At 42.5% G+C, this 15,555-nt stretch overlaps 1 protein-coding gene across 3 annotated transcripts in view; it reads left to right on the forward strand.

Moving 5' to 3' along the window:
* The first annotated feature begins 3,880 nt into the window (after nt 1-3,880).
* dab1b (DAB adaptor protein 1b) overlaps nt 3,881-15,555 on the forward strand; it is a 29,350-nt gene continuing 17,675 nt past the window's right edge. For 2 of the 3 annotated variants that reach the window (XM_028978238.1, XM_028978240.1), the window contains exons 1-2: nt 3,881-4,014; nt 14,211-14,624. In XM_028978238.1, the coding sequence (XP_028834071.1) occupies nt 14,558-14,624 (67 nt within the window). In that variant the 5' untranslated portion in view covers nt 3,881-4,014; nt 14,211-14,557. The remainder of the gene's footprint in view (nt 4,015-14,210; nt 14,625-15,555) is intronic. The other variant, XM_028978239.1, reaches the window with a different exon arrangement.

Raw genomic sequence — 15,555 nt, forward strand, 5'->3', positions numbered from 1 at the left:
GAAAGTGAGGTGAGGAGAGAGTTAGTAGCGGTCTCTAGTGGTAAGGAGAGGAATGAGGCAGAGGTTGGGAGATGTGAAAGAATGCAGGAAGATACAGATGAGGGTGAGACAGTGTGAAGGTTGTGTCTAATGAAGGATGGATGGGGGACAGTTGTGGATCCTGTAGGTACCGTGAGTGTGAAGGTCAGGAAGTGGTGGTCAGAGATGTGAAGGGGAGTGGAAGAAAGGTCAGAAGTTGGAGAAGGATGACTGAAGACCAGGTCCAGGACATTCCCTCCTTTGTGTGTGGGAGAGATGTTGCTGTTGGTCAAGGAAAAAGAGTGGAGAAGGGGAAGAAGGCAGGATGATTGGAGCTGGGCTGATGGAAGGTTGAAGTCACCAAGGAGAGTTAGGGGGGTTTCTAAAGAGAAAATGCTGAGGAGAGTGTCCAATTCATCTATAAAGGGCCCAAGTGGCCCTGGAGGGCGATATAAGACTATGAGATTGATGTTCACAGGAGAAGAAACTGAGACTGCATGGAATTCGAAAGAAGAGATGTTAAGATGTGTCAGAGGCATTGGTGTGAAGGACCAATTTCTTGATATTAAAAGGCCAGTACCCCCTCCTCTCCCAGTTTTTCTAGTTTTTCTATCTTATTAAAGATAACTGGGTTGCTGGAAATAGTCTCAATCATTTCGAAATTTTCAATGAGATTTAAGTAGTAGGTTTTATGGTCAGGGCCTCCAAATCAAGCCATAATGAGTCTCTCCTATTCAGAAACCAACTTATTATATTTTTTATATGAGCTGACCAGTAATACAGCTGGAAATTGGGCAAAGAGTCGCCATCACTACTCTTCAATCTAGTAAGAACACCCTTAACCCTTGATTTTTTACCATTCAAAATATAATGAAACATGGTTGTTGAAAATCTGAAAAAAGTATGGACTTTGAAACAAGTAAAGTAACCGAGGGAGAATATTCATTTTAACAACATTAATTCTGCCAAAAAAAGATGTAGGCAAGGCAAACCAAAGCCCCAGGTCCTCCACAATTCTATTAATCAAAGGATAATAATTACTATCACTCAAATCATGGAAGTCTGGGGTAAAAAAAACACCCAAATATTTAAATCCTCTATGAGACATGCGAAACGGAAACTGAACAACAGGATCTTGTGGGATGTTAAAGGGCAATGGCACTGAGTTGTCATAGTTTATTTTATAGCCAGAGAGGGCACTAAATTTATCAGTAGTGTCCAAAGCATTAGGCACCCATACTTTTGGATGTTGTAGATTAAGGAGTACATCATCTGCATATAAGGAGATGCAACGAGTGACATTGTAAAATAAAATCTTAAGCCATGAATATATGAATTACATCTAATTGATTCAGCAAGGGGTTCAATAAATAAGGTGAACCCCTGTTGGCAGCCTATACATACTGCAAAACTCTGAGACAATAGACCATTTGTATTGGCAACTGCTATAGAGCCTGTATATAGAGCTTTAATGAGATTTACATTTCTCAAGTGTGGAAAATAAAAAGGACCACTCAACTTGATCAAATGTCTTTTCGGCATCAAGTGAAACTAATAGGGTTGGATCCTTACTGGAAGTGGCCTGATACAGTATATTAAAGAGTCTATGCAGGTTGTCTGAGCCAAATCTATTTTTGACAAAACTGGTTTGATCTGGATTAATAATTTTAGGCAACAGGTTTTCTAATCCTCGAGATAAAATTTTAGTAATAATCTTGTAATCTACATTTAGAAGACTAATCGGCCTATATGAAGAGCAGTCTATGGAGTTTTTAAAAGTAAACTGATTTTGGCAGACTTCCAGGTGTCTGGAAGCTGACCTGAAAAGACGTCATTGAGTACAGGCATAAACATCGGGCTAATTGAGGGCCAAAATGTCCTATAGAATTCCAGAGGGTAGCCATCAAGACCTGGAGATTTACTGCTAGGCATATCCCGAATGACTGTCCAGACCTCCTCTGAAGTGAAAGGGGCATTTAACATGGAATGGTCCTCTTCTGTCCTTGCAGGTAAAGAAATAGTCTCTAAAAAAGAACAGATGTCAGTCACCAAGCCACTGCTGTCAGAGGAGTAAAGTTTTCTATAAAATATCTAGTAGTTGTATTAATCAGAGTAGGGTCTTAAGTAACTGTGCCCTAACTGTGCCCTGAGTAACTGTGCCCTGAGCCAAATCCTAAGGTGTCCATCTTGTATCGGATCACATGACCACCGCCCCAATGAACTTTTTAAACATTACTGTAGATCATTTAAAAACAATCTAGACGTGGTATAATTTCCACACAACACAGCTAATTAATGTTCCTGTGTGCACAGATTATCTATTTAACAGGGACGTCATTTACCGCAACACCACAGTACAATAATGTGGTAACTTGTCCAGAATTAGGCTGGGGGAAAATGAGTAGAAGCTGCCGGGATTGCTGCCAGGTTTGAAAGTGAAGTGATTGTCATTGTAAAACACTGCAGCACAGCACACGGTGACACAACGAAACGTGTCCTCTGCTTTTGACCATCAACCTTGGTGAGCAGGGTTAAGTGTCTGGCTCAGGGACACAATGGGGGACATGTTGGGTTTAATCTGGTGATTTAGTGGTCTTCTGGTTCATAGGCGATGGTAATTAATGTAACATATCCTAAACAGGTCCGGTCCCGTTCTTTATGACCACTGCCATCAAGGCATCCTTCCATCCTTCCAACTGTCTGGTTTGGAATACAAATTGCTGAAGCAAAGTAAAATTTGACATTTGCCATTTCACTAGTGACATTTGACATTTCCGCCTGTTTTGGGACTGTTCTTATTTGGAAATGGGTTTTTAGAACCAGGCCCATTCAGCACCTAAACAGGTTCCTTTAATAGCTGTCGAACATCGCCCAGCGGACTCCTGCTGCTTCTGCAAACAGACATTGGTTTTCTGGGACGCGCTCTACAGTACTTTCTATGTGTCTTCTCTTCTTTAAATGTCATCCTACCTCTGTGTAGTCTCACATACATGGAAATGGGTTCACTGTGTAAAAACATTGTGAACACTGAAAGTGGATACTGTTTAGCGTTCAGTCAGGTGCTGTACAGATATTTTACAGACAGTATTATAATGCACAATTATCCTGTTTAATCTGGATTTATTATTATTTTTTATTTCAGGATGGATTGATTGTTTTTCTACAAGGATTTGTGTGACTTGATGTGGAGTGTGGGACTCATGTTTCTGATGGACGCCTGGGTTCAGCCTGGGGGGCTGGAGGGATTAGAACTGCTGCTACCAATAAACAAAGTGTGTGTGTGTGTGTGTGTGTGTGTGTGTGTGTGTGTGTGTGTTGGTGGGCACACAGAAACATTGAGATAACTGGAGACAACAGGGATCACAGCCATCTGCAGACTCTGTGGATTATTAAGCAGAAAGCTAGAAAGCATGTCACACACACACACACACACACACACACACAGCACCGGCCTGGATCTTTTTATGCCGCAGTGGTTCATAATGAAAGGGGTTTAAACCAGTGTTGGTTTCTGAGACAAAACAACAACAGAAATGTATAAAAAAAAATTATCGTTCTTGCAATATGAGGTCAGGTCTGATCTCTTTTTAATGTGCATTTCGATCATTAAAATAACATTTAAATAAATTGATCAAATGTGTATGCCTTCTTGTTTTATCGTCAGGGCATTTTATTTGTCGCCCACAGATAACATCAGTAAACTTCACTAACAGACATCTGTCGTTGTCGCGTCCCCCTTATTATTGTGTTTAATCCCCCAGCCCCCGCCGCCGTTTTACTTTTTAATCCGGGCCCCGCCCCGCCCCGACTCCGCCCCTCGCCCCGCCCCTCGCCCCGCCCCGCTCCCGTCCAGCCCGAACTTCAGCCGCAGAGGGCGCGGAGAGAAGCGAGGAGCGAGGACGCGTCCGCGCCGCTGACGGATGGCCGGCGGGACGTGAGGATGGACCGCGTGGATTACAGCCGCTACCGCGCAGCCCCGTCACCGGAGCTGGAGAGGTGAGCAGCTCCTTCCACCTGCTGCGCGTTTACCGCCTGGAGGAAAAACTTGTCGCCTTGTGCGTGTGGCGGGCAGCGCCAGGAGAATCCCGCACACTGCGGCTCCTCGTTCATTAGTCTGCCGGCTTGGTCGCCGGATCGGCAGGTGACGTGTGATGCGACCCTGCCAGGCGGTCGTGCCGCTGGCCGTGTGACAGCTCACCAGGCTGGAGAGGTGGTTTGCCTGTGGGTGTGATGGGCAGATCGGAGGTCCTCCTCTTATCAGACATGATTTCAGCAGATGGCAGTTTGGTGTCATGTGGGGCATTATGGGATCATCTCAACATATTGTTATTCGTTCATTTTTCTGTAAAGAAAGGGTGACTTCGCCACAAGAGCCATGGACCAAACCATTTTATTTAGCAAAGAAAAAGGACAGATTACCTAAGTGTAGGATAGTAATACAGGCAACAACCACAGCCATGATGTTTGGCGCTTGTAAATTTAAATGATAGGTAGGGTGGTGGTAGCCTAGTGGGAAACCAGAAGACCACTTACTACCATTGTGTCCCTGAGCAAGACACTTAACCTTAAGTTGCTCCAGGGGGACTGTCCCTGTAACTACTGATTGTAAGTCACTCTGGATAAGGGCGTCTGATAAATACTGTAAATGTAAATGATGGCATCTGTAAATTAATTGATTAGAATAAAAAGCATAATAATCAGGAACTGCAACAACACTCTCATGAACCCAGGACGTTTTATTTTTTAGTCTTAGCTCCTCACTCCTCACCACAAACTGCTTCCACCATAATCTCACCATGGCCCTCTTACATTGTCAATATATCATTTCTTGATATTTCATATGGAATTTTGCTAAGCAAGAAAAAACAGAAATGATAGATAAAATATAAATATAAATTACAAATATAAATTGAACTATGCATACTTGCATACATTCTTATTATTATTATATGAGTCAGCACAAGGCGAAGAGAGAAAAACAATGACATTGTTAATCACGATTATTTGAATGACAATAGTCAGGAAAGTGACAGCCCAGTTAATGATGATTTTAGTGTTTACTTATTTCACATGTACTGTTAAGTCATGAGGAGCAGCAGGGGAGTTTGAACGGAAGGGAACTAGAGAAAACAGGCAAATTAAATAGATTAAGGCTTTATTGTCAGAACTGGAATTTTAACTAAAGAAATATTCAGTAGTTACAACCAATCGTCCACCTTTAAAGTATTTGAAAAGCTACCTTAGATTGATTTTCCCAATCTGTACTGTGTGTTACAACATCATCTAAATAGGCATATTTAGACCCACACTGGGTCTAATTGATCCATGAAGTGCTGGAAGGTAGCAGCAGCTCCAAACAGCCCAAAGGGTGTCACCCCTGTCAAAGGCCTCCTTTGTCATTTGTCAAGCAGTGTTGCTCAGTGGCACCTTGACTGTTTGGGATTTGAATTCCACTTCCTTACCCGCTAGGCCACCGCTGCCCCTTTGCTTCCTGCAGTTGGAGAGAGAAGACACCCTTCAGAGACACTTTAAACGGTCCCTGCCAAGTAGGCATTCCACTGCATTCCACTGTGGGGACCGGCACTAAGATTCTGTCTCCTAGTTTGAATTCTCCGTGCTGGGCTGTTTGATTATAAGTTGCACGCTGTTCCCTCTGTGCTCTTTACAGTGTGTCCCTTTACAGTTGTCATCACAGTCACTGCCCTGGTTTGTGAGAATACAACAAACCACAGCAGGAGAATCCCACAGAGGACTTGGTGGTAGTAGCCTAGTGGGTAACACACTCGCCTATGAACCAGAAGACCCAGGTTCGAATCCCACTTACTACCATTGTGTCCCTGAGCAAGACACTTAACCCTAAATTGCTCCAGGGAGACTGTCCCTGTAACTACTGATTGTAAGTCGCTCTGGATAAGGGCGTCTGATAAATGCTGTAAATGTAAATGTAAATGTGAGGACTTAGGGACATTGCTTACTGCAAACAGAAGGTCCCAATTTCTGCCATGTTCCTCAGCAAATTTTTGATGTTCTTGTTAAATCTCATGAGTAGCCCACCCATCCTCACCTGTTTCACTTGCAGGACATAATAGGGTCCCTTGGTTAGTAAGAATCTAATTTGGAAATCCCACCTGACTGCTGGGGAGAATAAGATCTTTTCTTATTTAACATTTGCCTTACTAAAAGGCACAGCTTCCACATATAATGTGGTATAGTACCATAAGATCCATTTGAAGTATCTCTAGAATGGACTGATTTGTTGGATTCTAGCCACATGAATCAATTTGTGCATTTGGTAATCGGGAATAAGCCCTCTTTGGAAAATCTAATCGTGGAAACTTTGAGTTATGTTAAATTTAGTAAACCCATTATGAATTTGCAGTCCAGTTACAGGAAGATATTCTAAAAGGGGCCAGGAGGACAATGAAGTGTGTCTTTCTCTTAAGTTGCTGGAGGTATGCTGCCAAATCACCCATTGTTCTGCAGCTCTGGGTTATGATCATTCCAATATTCAATATCGGCACTCCCAATCATCAACACTTAAGTCCCATTACCAGTATTCTTCTATTCTGTAAAGACATGAGAGACAGGGCATAATGGGACGTGCAAGGCAGGAGTGTTGAAATATCTTGTATAATCCAAATGTGGATGAAACCTTAACTATTGTATTTGAAAACATCATGTGAAGTAATGTAGAACAATTGGATGCCTTGATAATCAGGGCATTGATAATCCTAATCGAATCAAATCGTGGGACCAGTAAACTTCAAACCTCTTGTGGGAACATGAAAAAACACAACTGGGTCTTCAACTAAAGAATGTTTTTACAACCAAACATCCAATTTAAAATATCTTAAATATCTTAACTATCTTTGCCTTTCCCACTCTTTCATTCCCACTCATTCAGCTTGTTTAAGCAGTGGAGTGGACAGTGGAGCATTCTGGGAGGGGCCAGCGATCATCTCAGGGAGTGTGGCAGCCCTCGACCATATGCCCTTGTGATGCCAGAGGACATAGCATTGTAAAACCATAAAATAATGGGTACTTACATGGTGTGCTCAGTCCACTATCATTGTCCAGTATCATTGTAACAATGAACAAATGAACGAGGGACAACATGGATCCCAGGAAAGAATTATTTTGTCTGTTTGATCACGTAGCAGCATGTGTTTGGTTTGCAGGTTGTTGTTTGGGATGAGGACCCGCGTAGTTACTTTGTGCACCCTCGATCTAGCCCTCGTCTCTGAGTCAGAATAAGAACATACTAGGGCTTACTATGGCCAAAATGATCATCTGAATATTTTTTATTAAAATTGTAATTACGATTATTAATCACGATTGTTCATTAATTTAGGTAAATACATTTTTATTGCACTTTTTGCGTTAAAAAACAGCTTGTCAACATTTTCTGGCTTAAGAAATGAACGAAGGCAGGTCACTATGACAATACTTAATTTTTTATATTTAATATAAAAGATAAACATCCATTTACATGCTTATTTGGGTAACATACTCATAGAAAATGATCAAATAAAATCTTACTTCTAAAATGTTATGCATTGATTCTTCGTTCGCTCGTTATTACAGCTGTACGGCGCGTATCGTCGGAGAAGCATGGTTGAATGAGGTTGGAACCCCGTCCAAAAATAGCGGCGTTATTGACGCCTGCTGAGAGGCTGAATGCGACATCTAATGTGCATATCTATAGTGTACTTATCGATTAGGTTGCCAACTTTTACAACCCCGAATGAGGGACACTTTCTTGCAGGTCTCACGCTGTCCCAATTTGAGGTTGCCACTCAGTCTATGCTGTTGTTCGCCCCCTGGTGGTTGGTTATTATACATTTAAATATTGCCTTTGATCATCTTAATTTTAAACTAATTGTGGCAGCCAAAAACGTGATTAAAATTCGATTAACTGTGCAGCCCTAGAAAATTCTCACTCTCAAAATGCACACTCTTATTAACTAGCTAAAAATGCATCTATAAAAAAATTTAAAGAAAAAATAGAATTCTTATGGCAATGCTTACTGAGCAATGAGCTCTGCTGAGGTTTCCCCTCCACTCTTATTTAATTTGTAGTAAAATATGGATTATAACAGGGGTGTAAACCACAAGAGCACGTATGTCCTACTTTTGTGATAAAGGTGTTAAGAATTTTTTTCCAGTCAGAAAGAAGGTTTTGGCGCAGGAGAGATGGGATTTTCTCCAGCAGAATGTGTGAAATTGTCTGTTTCACTGCGTTATTTCAGCAGTTAGAATAAACAGAGGCAAAACAAAAGCAGGGCCAGTCAAGTGTGAAATGAGGACACCTCAGGGGATGTGCTTCATGCCAGAGTGACTTGAGAGGGACTTTGCCTTATTAACGCATTACTTTTGACTGACCTTGGATGGGCGACCTTGACTGACCAGGGGGCGAACAAATCCCACTTCTGACAAAAAGTCCTGTTTAGGGGCAGTGGTGGCCTAGCGGTTAAGGGAGCGGCCCTGTAATCAGAAGGTTGATGGTTTGAATCCCGAGCCGCCAAGGTGCCACTGAGGTGTCACTGAGCAAAGCACCGTCCCCACACACTGCTCCCCGGGCGCTTGTCATGGCTGCCCACTGCTCACTCAGGGTGACGGGTTAAATGCAGAGGACAAATTTCACTGTGTGCACCGTGTGCTGTGCTGCTGTGTATCACATGTGACAATCACTTCACTTTGAAGATCCCTGTATGAGATTAAAATTAGCACTCTGATGATGATGATGATGATGATAATGATGACTAAGATGATCATGATCAGTGCTCAGACTAAATGACAGACAATTCAAACTTTGGAGCACCATTGTGTTTCAAAATAATGACTAAGTATCTCGAAATGAAAAATGAAATAAAGTATTTAGTGACTTTAAACAATATAATCCAGATAAATAAATAATCAATTGTCAGTGACCATCAAGGAAGTATCAGTAGATGGAGCTCTGTAAAAGTCACATATTGCTCAAGGTAACTTACTATACAAAGTACATGTGAACATTTGTGAACAGCATAATGTTCTTCAGTGTTTACAGCTAAGATGACAATAAAGCTTTACATTAATTTGACTATAACCTTGACTTTGCCCTCCATTATTCCATCCCACAGTACTAAAGCACACATATTAGACATCACATTTATTCTGGACCAGTTTATACAGAATTTACATTTACAGCATTTATCAGACGCCCTTATCCAGAGCGACTTACAATCAGTAGTGACAGGGATAGTCCGCCCCTGGAGACACTCAGTTAAGTGTCTTGCTCAGGGACACAATGGTAGTAAGTGGGATTTGAACCTGGGTCTTCTGGTTCAAAGGCGAGTGTGTTACCCACTAGGCTGTCATCCCCATTCAATATTTCAAAAAAGGTTGAGATACCAAGTCATTATTTTGAGATACTAATCATTGTTTTATGACAATTAATTTTTATTTTGAGATAGTGCATCAACACTCTATCAATACTCTTATCTAATTTCTCTTTAAATTGAGGACACTTCTCATTCCTTACCAACTTTATTTATAAATCACTCTAACATTCAGTCTCGGCGCTGCAGCAGTAAAAGCGCCCTCTATGTCCCCTCTATGCTTACGCTTACGTTTTTTGTCACGTTTAGGAGCAAATGACCAGTTGACTGGAGAGACCGGGAGGGTGTGTAAGACTATAACAGCTCTTAAAGGTAGGGAGGGGCAAGACCATTCAGAGTCTTAAAAGCAAATAAAAGAATTCTAAAATGAATTCTAAAATGAACAGGGAACCAGTGAGACATGGTTAAAACCGGTAAAATGCAGCAGCTTTTTGCACCCTTTGAAACTGGGTGGTATAGAATACACCAACCCCCCCATGTAAAGCGCATTGCAGTAATCAAGCTGGGTTGGTAATGAAAGCGTGGATTACAAAGTGCTCAAAGTGCTGCTCAGAAAGGATTGGCTTTATTTTAGCCGGCCGTCTCAACTGGAAGAAGCTAGATTTGACGGCAACCCTAATTTTACAGTCTGCATCCACCTTTACCCCTAAGGTTGTGACCGTTACCTTAATACATTGTGGTAAAACTCTAGGTTGGACGTCTCAGTGTAACACCCAAAGACTGTTACATTTTAAGAAGTTATAGGACAGTTATAAGTTATAGTCTTCAAGACATTTTAGTAAAGGCGATATAGAATGAGTCTTTTTTCCTCTTTAAAGGGAAATCTAGCAGTCATCCGCATAGGGCGAGTAGTCCAGACCCATCATGACTGTTTTTTATCATCATTTTATTATCATGTTTAAAGTTTTTTTTTCCCCACACCTCAGACTTTGCTTTCTTAATCGGCAGAAGCTAGCCTCCATTGTACTGCCTCAGCGTCCAATCGAAATGCATGACCTGACCGCTGTTTTACTGTGCGAGCCAGAGCCTGAGCCTGGGTAAAATGGTACAAATTACGCACTGAAAAAGCACAATGCATCTATAAAAAACACCACATGCAGCAACACATGTACTGGCCAAGTGTCCCCACTTTCCCACATCTCCCCACTTTCTTTCAGCAACAAGCAGCAGGTCAAGCCGAGATGGCAATCAAGGTCAAGCCCTTAAAACATTTGCCATTTTAATTTAGATTTTCTTTTTATTTCATTTATTGTGCTTTCTGTAGGGTTTTTTGTTTTAAGCTCAGTGAGGTACATTTTTGGTAAGTTACCTATCTTGAGGAATTTTGCTTAAAATAGAGAACTTTATGTTAACCTGATTAATATTTAACAAACTTACAAGACAATATTGCCTATATGGGCAGCAGTTTAAAAGAACCAAAAAGTTAGCTGCACAAGTGCAACCAGTGCAAAAAAGTTAGTCTAGAACCCTGCACCATACAGGAGGGGAGCAGACGAAGACATCCAGGCTGGATCCTTCAGATAAGACCTGAACCACTCTAGGGATATACCTGCCCACCCACTGCTCCGAACCCAGAATTAAAGGGACGTGATCCACAAGTCAATTCTAAAAGTAGAAGAATAACGCGGTCTCCAGTCAGTGGCTAAAATATATAGTTAAAAACTTAAAAAGCTAAAACCAGACTGACAAACCTCCAAAAAAATGTTCAGCTCCAGAAAGGCAATTTCAAGACAGGCCTGTAATGATTCAGAACTGTAGGGTCAACTGCATGTTTAAAATCTTGGGACAACCCCTGAAGATAGGCTGCTATTTACCAGTTTAAGAACACAAGGCCCCACAGTTGGAAAATCTCCTGACAAGCAGAGCAGGAACCAGACACAGATGGGTCATGATCAACAGGAGATATAAGAGCCTTTGTTGAAGCAACTTTCTCAATAAAAAGAGGGTTCAAAACCATCCAGTTTGTGTCTATTTTCATGAGTTCATGAGAATGGGCATGTCAGGACAACACACGTGAACAATTGAATACCCAACCATTAGAACACGAGCATATCTAGGTTGAAGATCGGCTGAGAAGTCTGCAAAGTCATTCAAAAAGTCCTTATTATGTTTAGGAGGTCGGTAAATCTCTGCACACAGCACAGTGTGAGACCAGACCCGAGCAGTTCAAACAAACTCAACATGAAGCTGGTAAATGAAAATGATGGTGACAGTTGCTGGCATTTAAAACGTTCTTGGATCGGAGGATCCACGTCTTTCTCAGATTGGTCCCGCGCCATTGAGGACGAGGAGAACAGCGCCCACGGGCCTGGAACAACACTTCAAGGGTGACGAACCTCAGTAAAGTCAGCAGTGAGTTCTGCATTCGAGAAATGGTGAAAATGCGCTTTTGACGGTATGCGACGTTTCAGAATAAATCCCTAACCCGCTGAAGGTGAACGGTAATCTCCGAGAGAAGCGAAGGGAATGGGGGCAAACTTCCCTGACTGGCACATTCCACTCTCGTCATAACTTTTACGGGATAAAAACGAAGGTCAAGCAGTGTTTGCCGATCATACACAAGCAGAGAGCAAAAGCAAACTGACCATTCACACTGACCGCGACAGACGGCAAGCATCATACATCGCATGTCTTATTATCCCAGTCCACTGTGACGTTTATTCAATATTTACAGTTGTTCAATATTTACAGTTGGTTAAAATTAATACAATGAATTTAATTTTAATTGCTAATGCCAGTCCTCAGAGTGAATTCTAGGTCTGTGCCCACTTATCTGGACTCAGTTTTTAAGATTGTCAGTGAAGTGATTGTCACTTGGTGATACACAGCAGCACAGCACGCGGTGCACACAGTGAAATTCATCCTCTGCATTTAACCCATCACCCTTGGTGAGCAGTGGGCAGCCATGACAGGTGCCCGGGGAGCAGTGTGTGGGGACGGTGCTTTGCTCAGGGGCACCTTGGCGGGTTGGGGTTTCGAACATCTGCTACGTGACGTTGAATATCTCTAAAGCGCACGTGTTGCCCCAGAATTTTGTTTTGTGGAAGAAAGATGAGAATCACAACCAGCCTTGACTCAAGAGTATGGACATGCACAGACGTTCAAAGCACTAAATGAATCATTGCATTTGATTTCTGTGTGTGAGAGCAGTGGCCTGTCTTTCATTTACATTTACAGCATTTATCAGACGCCCTTATTACAGGGACAGTCCGCCCCTGGAGGGTTAAGTGTCTTGCTCAGGGACACAATGGTAGTAAGTGGGGTTTGAACCTGGGTCCCACTAGGCCGCTACCACCGGAGTCTCCCACGGAGAGAGTGCAGCAGGTTGTCTCTTCCTTTTGCTTTGAAATGCTCTGTAAGATTTGAGTGTGTTAAAAGATATAGTAGTATAGTAAAGTAGTGGAGTAGTTCCTCTCGTTGTGTAGATGTGCCATTTTACGCCAAGCTCTGGGCTGTGAGTCATGGAGGAAGCAGGTGTGTCAGACCCACAGTGACACAGGGCACGGCGTTGCAGGGAGGCGAGGACTGTGCCCCGGGTTGTGTTGCGACGGTGCCGTCCCCTTCAGAAGCTCCGGGTGTTTAGTGACAAAGACAGGCCGTGCATCAGCTCGGCACGGAGCTCTCGCAACGCGTCCTACTCCCCCCGCACCGACGCACACCTACGCCTAGAGAGCGTCCAGCAGCTCGCCCGTGGGCTGCCGTTCACCGAGAAGCTACAGGTCTCATTTGCATTTTGCAGCCAGCCCACCAAGGTCATACAAAATGTTATTAAGCACGCGTCATTTCTACACAATCATAATCATCTACCAGAATGCGCTTGTGAATATATGTAATGGGGCACATGAGGAACAATTCCGATTCTGGTGTTTGACTTGAATGCAGAATATAGACATACTGGAGGGGAACTGGCTTTGATGTTTAACAGAAGGACTGGCTTCACACATCCAGCGGGATCCTCCAGTGGTACCAAATCTCGCCAGGAACGCTGAGCACCGTTAGTGCCGCACGTTGCTACCAAATCCCCCCGTGCAAAAAAAAAAAAAAGGGGCGTCATATTTGATTAGGCACCCTCTGTTTCACTGCGTCTTCGCGCTAATTTAACCGCTGGACGTCTTTTATTTGCACGAGCCCTCTGGGGGTGGAGAGAATGGAGCCATTTTGCGAAAGGCTCTTCCATTTCTTTGGAAAGGGATGCTGAAGATGTAGGTAATACATCTCTTGCGAATGGATGGGGGGGTCTGGGAGACTGACAGCAGGAGCCCGCGAGTGGCAGAGCACGTGCGAGATGCTTGTTAACTCTGACCCAAATCAGGAGAGGCGTCGTGAGCCGCTGAAACATGCAGCAGATTGAGAGGCTCGCTGACCTAGTTAGCCGAGACTCCATCAGATGTGCCGCGCGCTGCTCATGAAAAGTACATTACGTTCGTGCTGTCTGAAAGCAAAGGTTGTGTCGTTACATCATGCACCACGTCTAATTGGTCATTTCTGGATTTGTGAGGTGTTCATGTGGTGGTCTGAAGTAGTCAATCGTCCGGTCTTTTTTTGTATGAATACACTTGGCTGCCAGTGTAGCCTGGTTTTATTTCTTAAAAACTAGCAGAATTCACTTTGTTGATTTAAATATTTGACATAATATGCATAAAATGCCTATGTAACATTATTACGTTTTGAACTATAAAACGGCATATAAACTATAATGCATTATAATCTTCATGATAGAACTTTTTTTTTTTTTCATGTAATATTCATGTCAGCTTAAGAATATTTTATTGTTTGCTCCAGTTTAATTCTCCCTTTTAAAACCTTTCGCAGCAGTGTTGACAAGCAACCAACATGCAGCCCGGCCTCTCAGTGATCTGAGAGAGGGCAGGGCACCCGACCCTGGAGACCCGACTTCAGAGCTGCCTGCACATCTCCACATCTTCCATGTGTGGATCAGGTATAAAGGAATGCTTGATACCGAGTTTACCTGGAGAGGCACGGGACGAGCAAGAAGTTAACAGGCAAAGAGAGGACTGGGAGGATTCAGCACTGAGAACGTGAAGAAGAACAGACGGAGGACAAGCAAGGAGAAACAGGAAAAGAAACGTGCCCTGTTGGCCCTGAAGGGCATCAGAGCTCCATGCAGGACCTGATACTGAGGCTTACAGAACAAGAGGATGTCCACAGAGACAGAAACTCAAGCAGTTGTCAAAGGCACTTTGAGAAAGGAGTTGCGGAGACGAGGTAAGACCAACAAACACTCTCACCGTCAACATTTTCAGAATATCCTAAATGAATGTTAAAACCTCTTTGTACACACAAGCTTTGTCTGGTTGGCATGAATAAATGGTCTTGTCTGGTTCGGTGTTCCCAGCTGAGTCTCACCTGTGTGTGGTGGGTTTTGGGTTTGCTGTACTTGGGGAAAAAACAAGGGCATGACCACAAAATATTTTGATCTGATATGCATTTGATGCCAGTCATTTATACACCAGTGTCTTGAGTAATAAATTATTTTATTGGCCTGATTGGTCTTGATGGTGCTTTTTATGCATGCTAGAAAGATGCACAAATAAAAAATAAAAAAGTCACAAATCAAAACATAAGAAAATAGATAGATAGATAAATAAATAAATTACATGAATATGGAGATGGTGAAAGGGAAAACAGAGGAATAGAGAGGGGAGGAGCGGAAGTCTGAGGAAGAGGAAAGGGGATTATAATACCAGAGCAGAGGACAGGAGGAGGAAGGGCTAAAAACAATGACTAAAGAAAGTTAGCGGTACAAAGAGCAAATGTCCTTGCTGAGCACCCGAATTATAAAAAAAAAAAAGTCTTTTTAAATAATTATAACAGTTGGTCATGATATTTTGAGTTTGTCTTCATAAAACCAGTTGGTATGTTTCTTTCTAGGAATGAATTTACCTGCACTGCAAAGACTATTAAGTAGTAATAGTAATGAGACGGAATAATGATATGTAACTTTCATACAAATGTCACTCTTACCTAGAGGTGTGAACCTTCACTGATCTCATGATATCAATGCCCCGATATCGATGCATCATGATGCATGCCATAAATTTTCAATTTTTTCACATGATGTTTTCAAATGCAAGAGTTAAGGTCTCATATACCTGTGTGGTTGATTTGCTGCAACGAGCAGAAAAACGGTCTGCAT

The sequence above is a fragment of the Denticeps clupeoides genome, chromosome 4 (assembly GCF_900700375.1).
Source record: "Denticeps clupeoides chromosome 4, fDenClu1.1, whole genome shotgun sequence".
NCBI classification, from domain to species: Eukaryota; Metazoa; Chordata; class Actinopteri; order Clupeiformes; family Denticipitidae; genus Denticeps; species Denticeps clupeoides.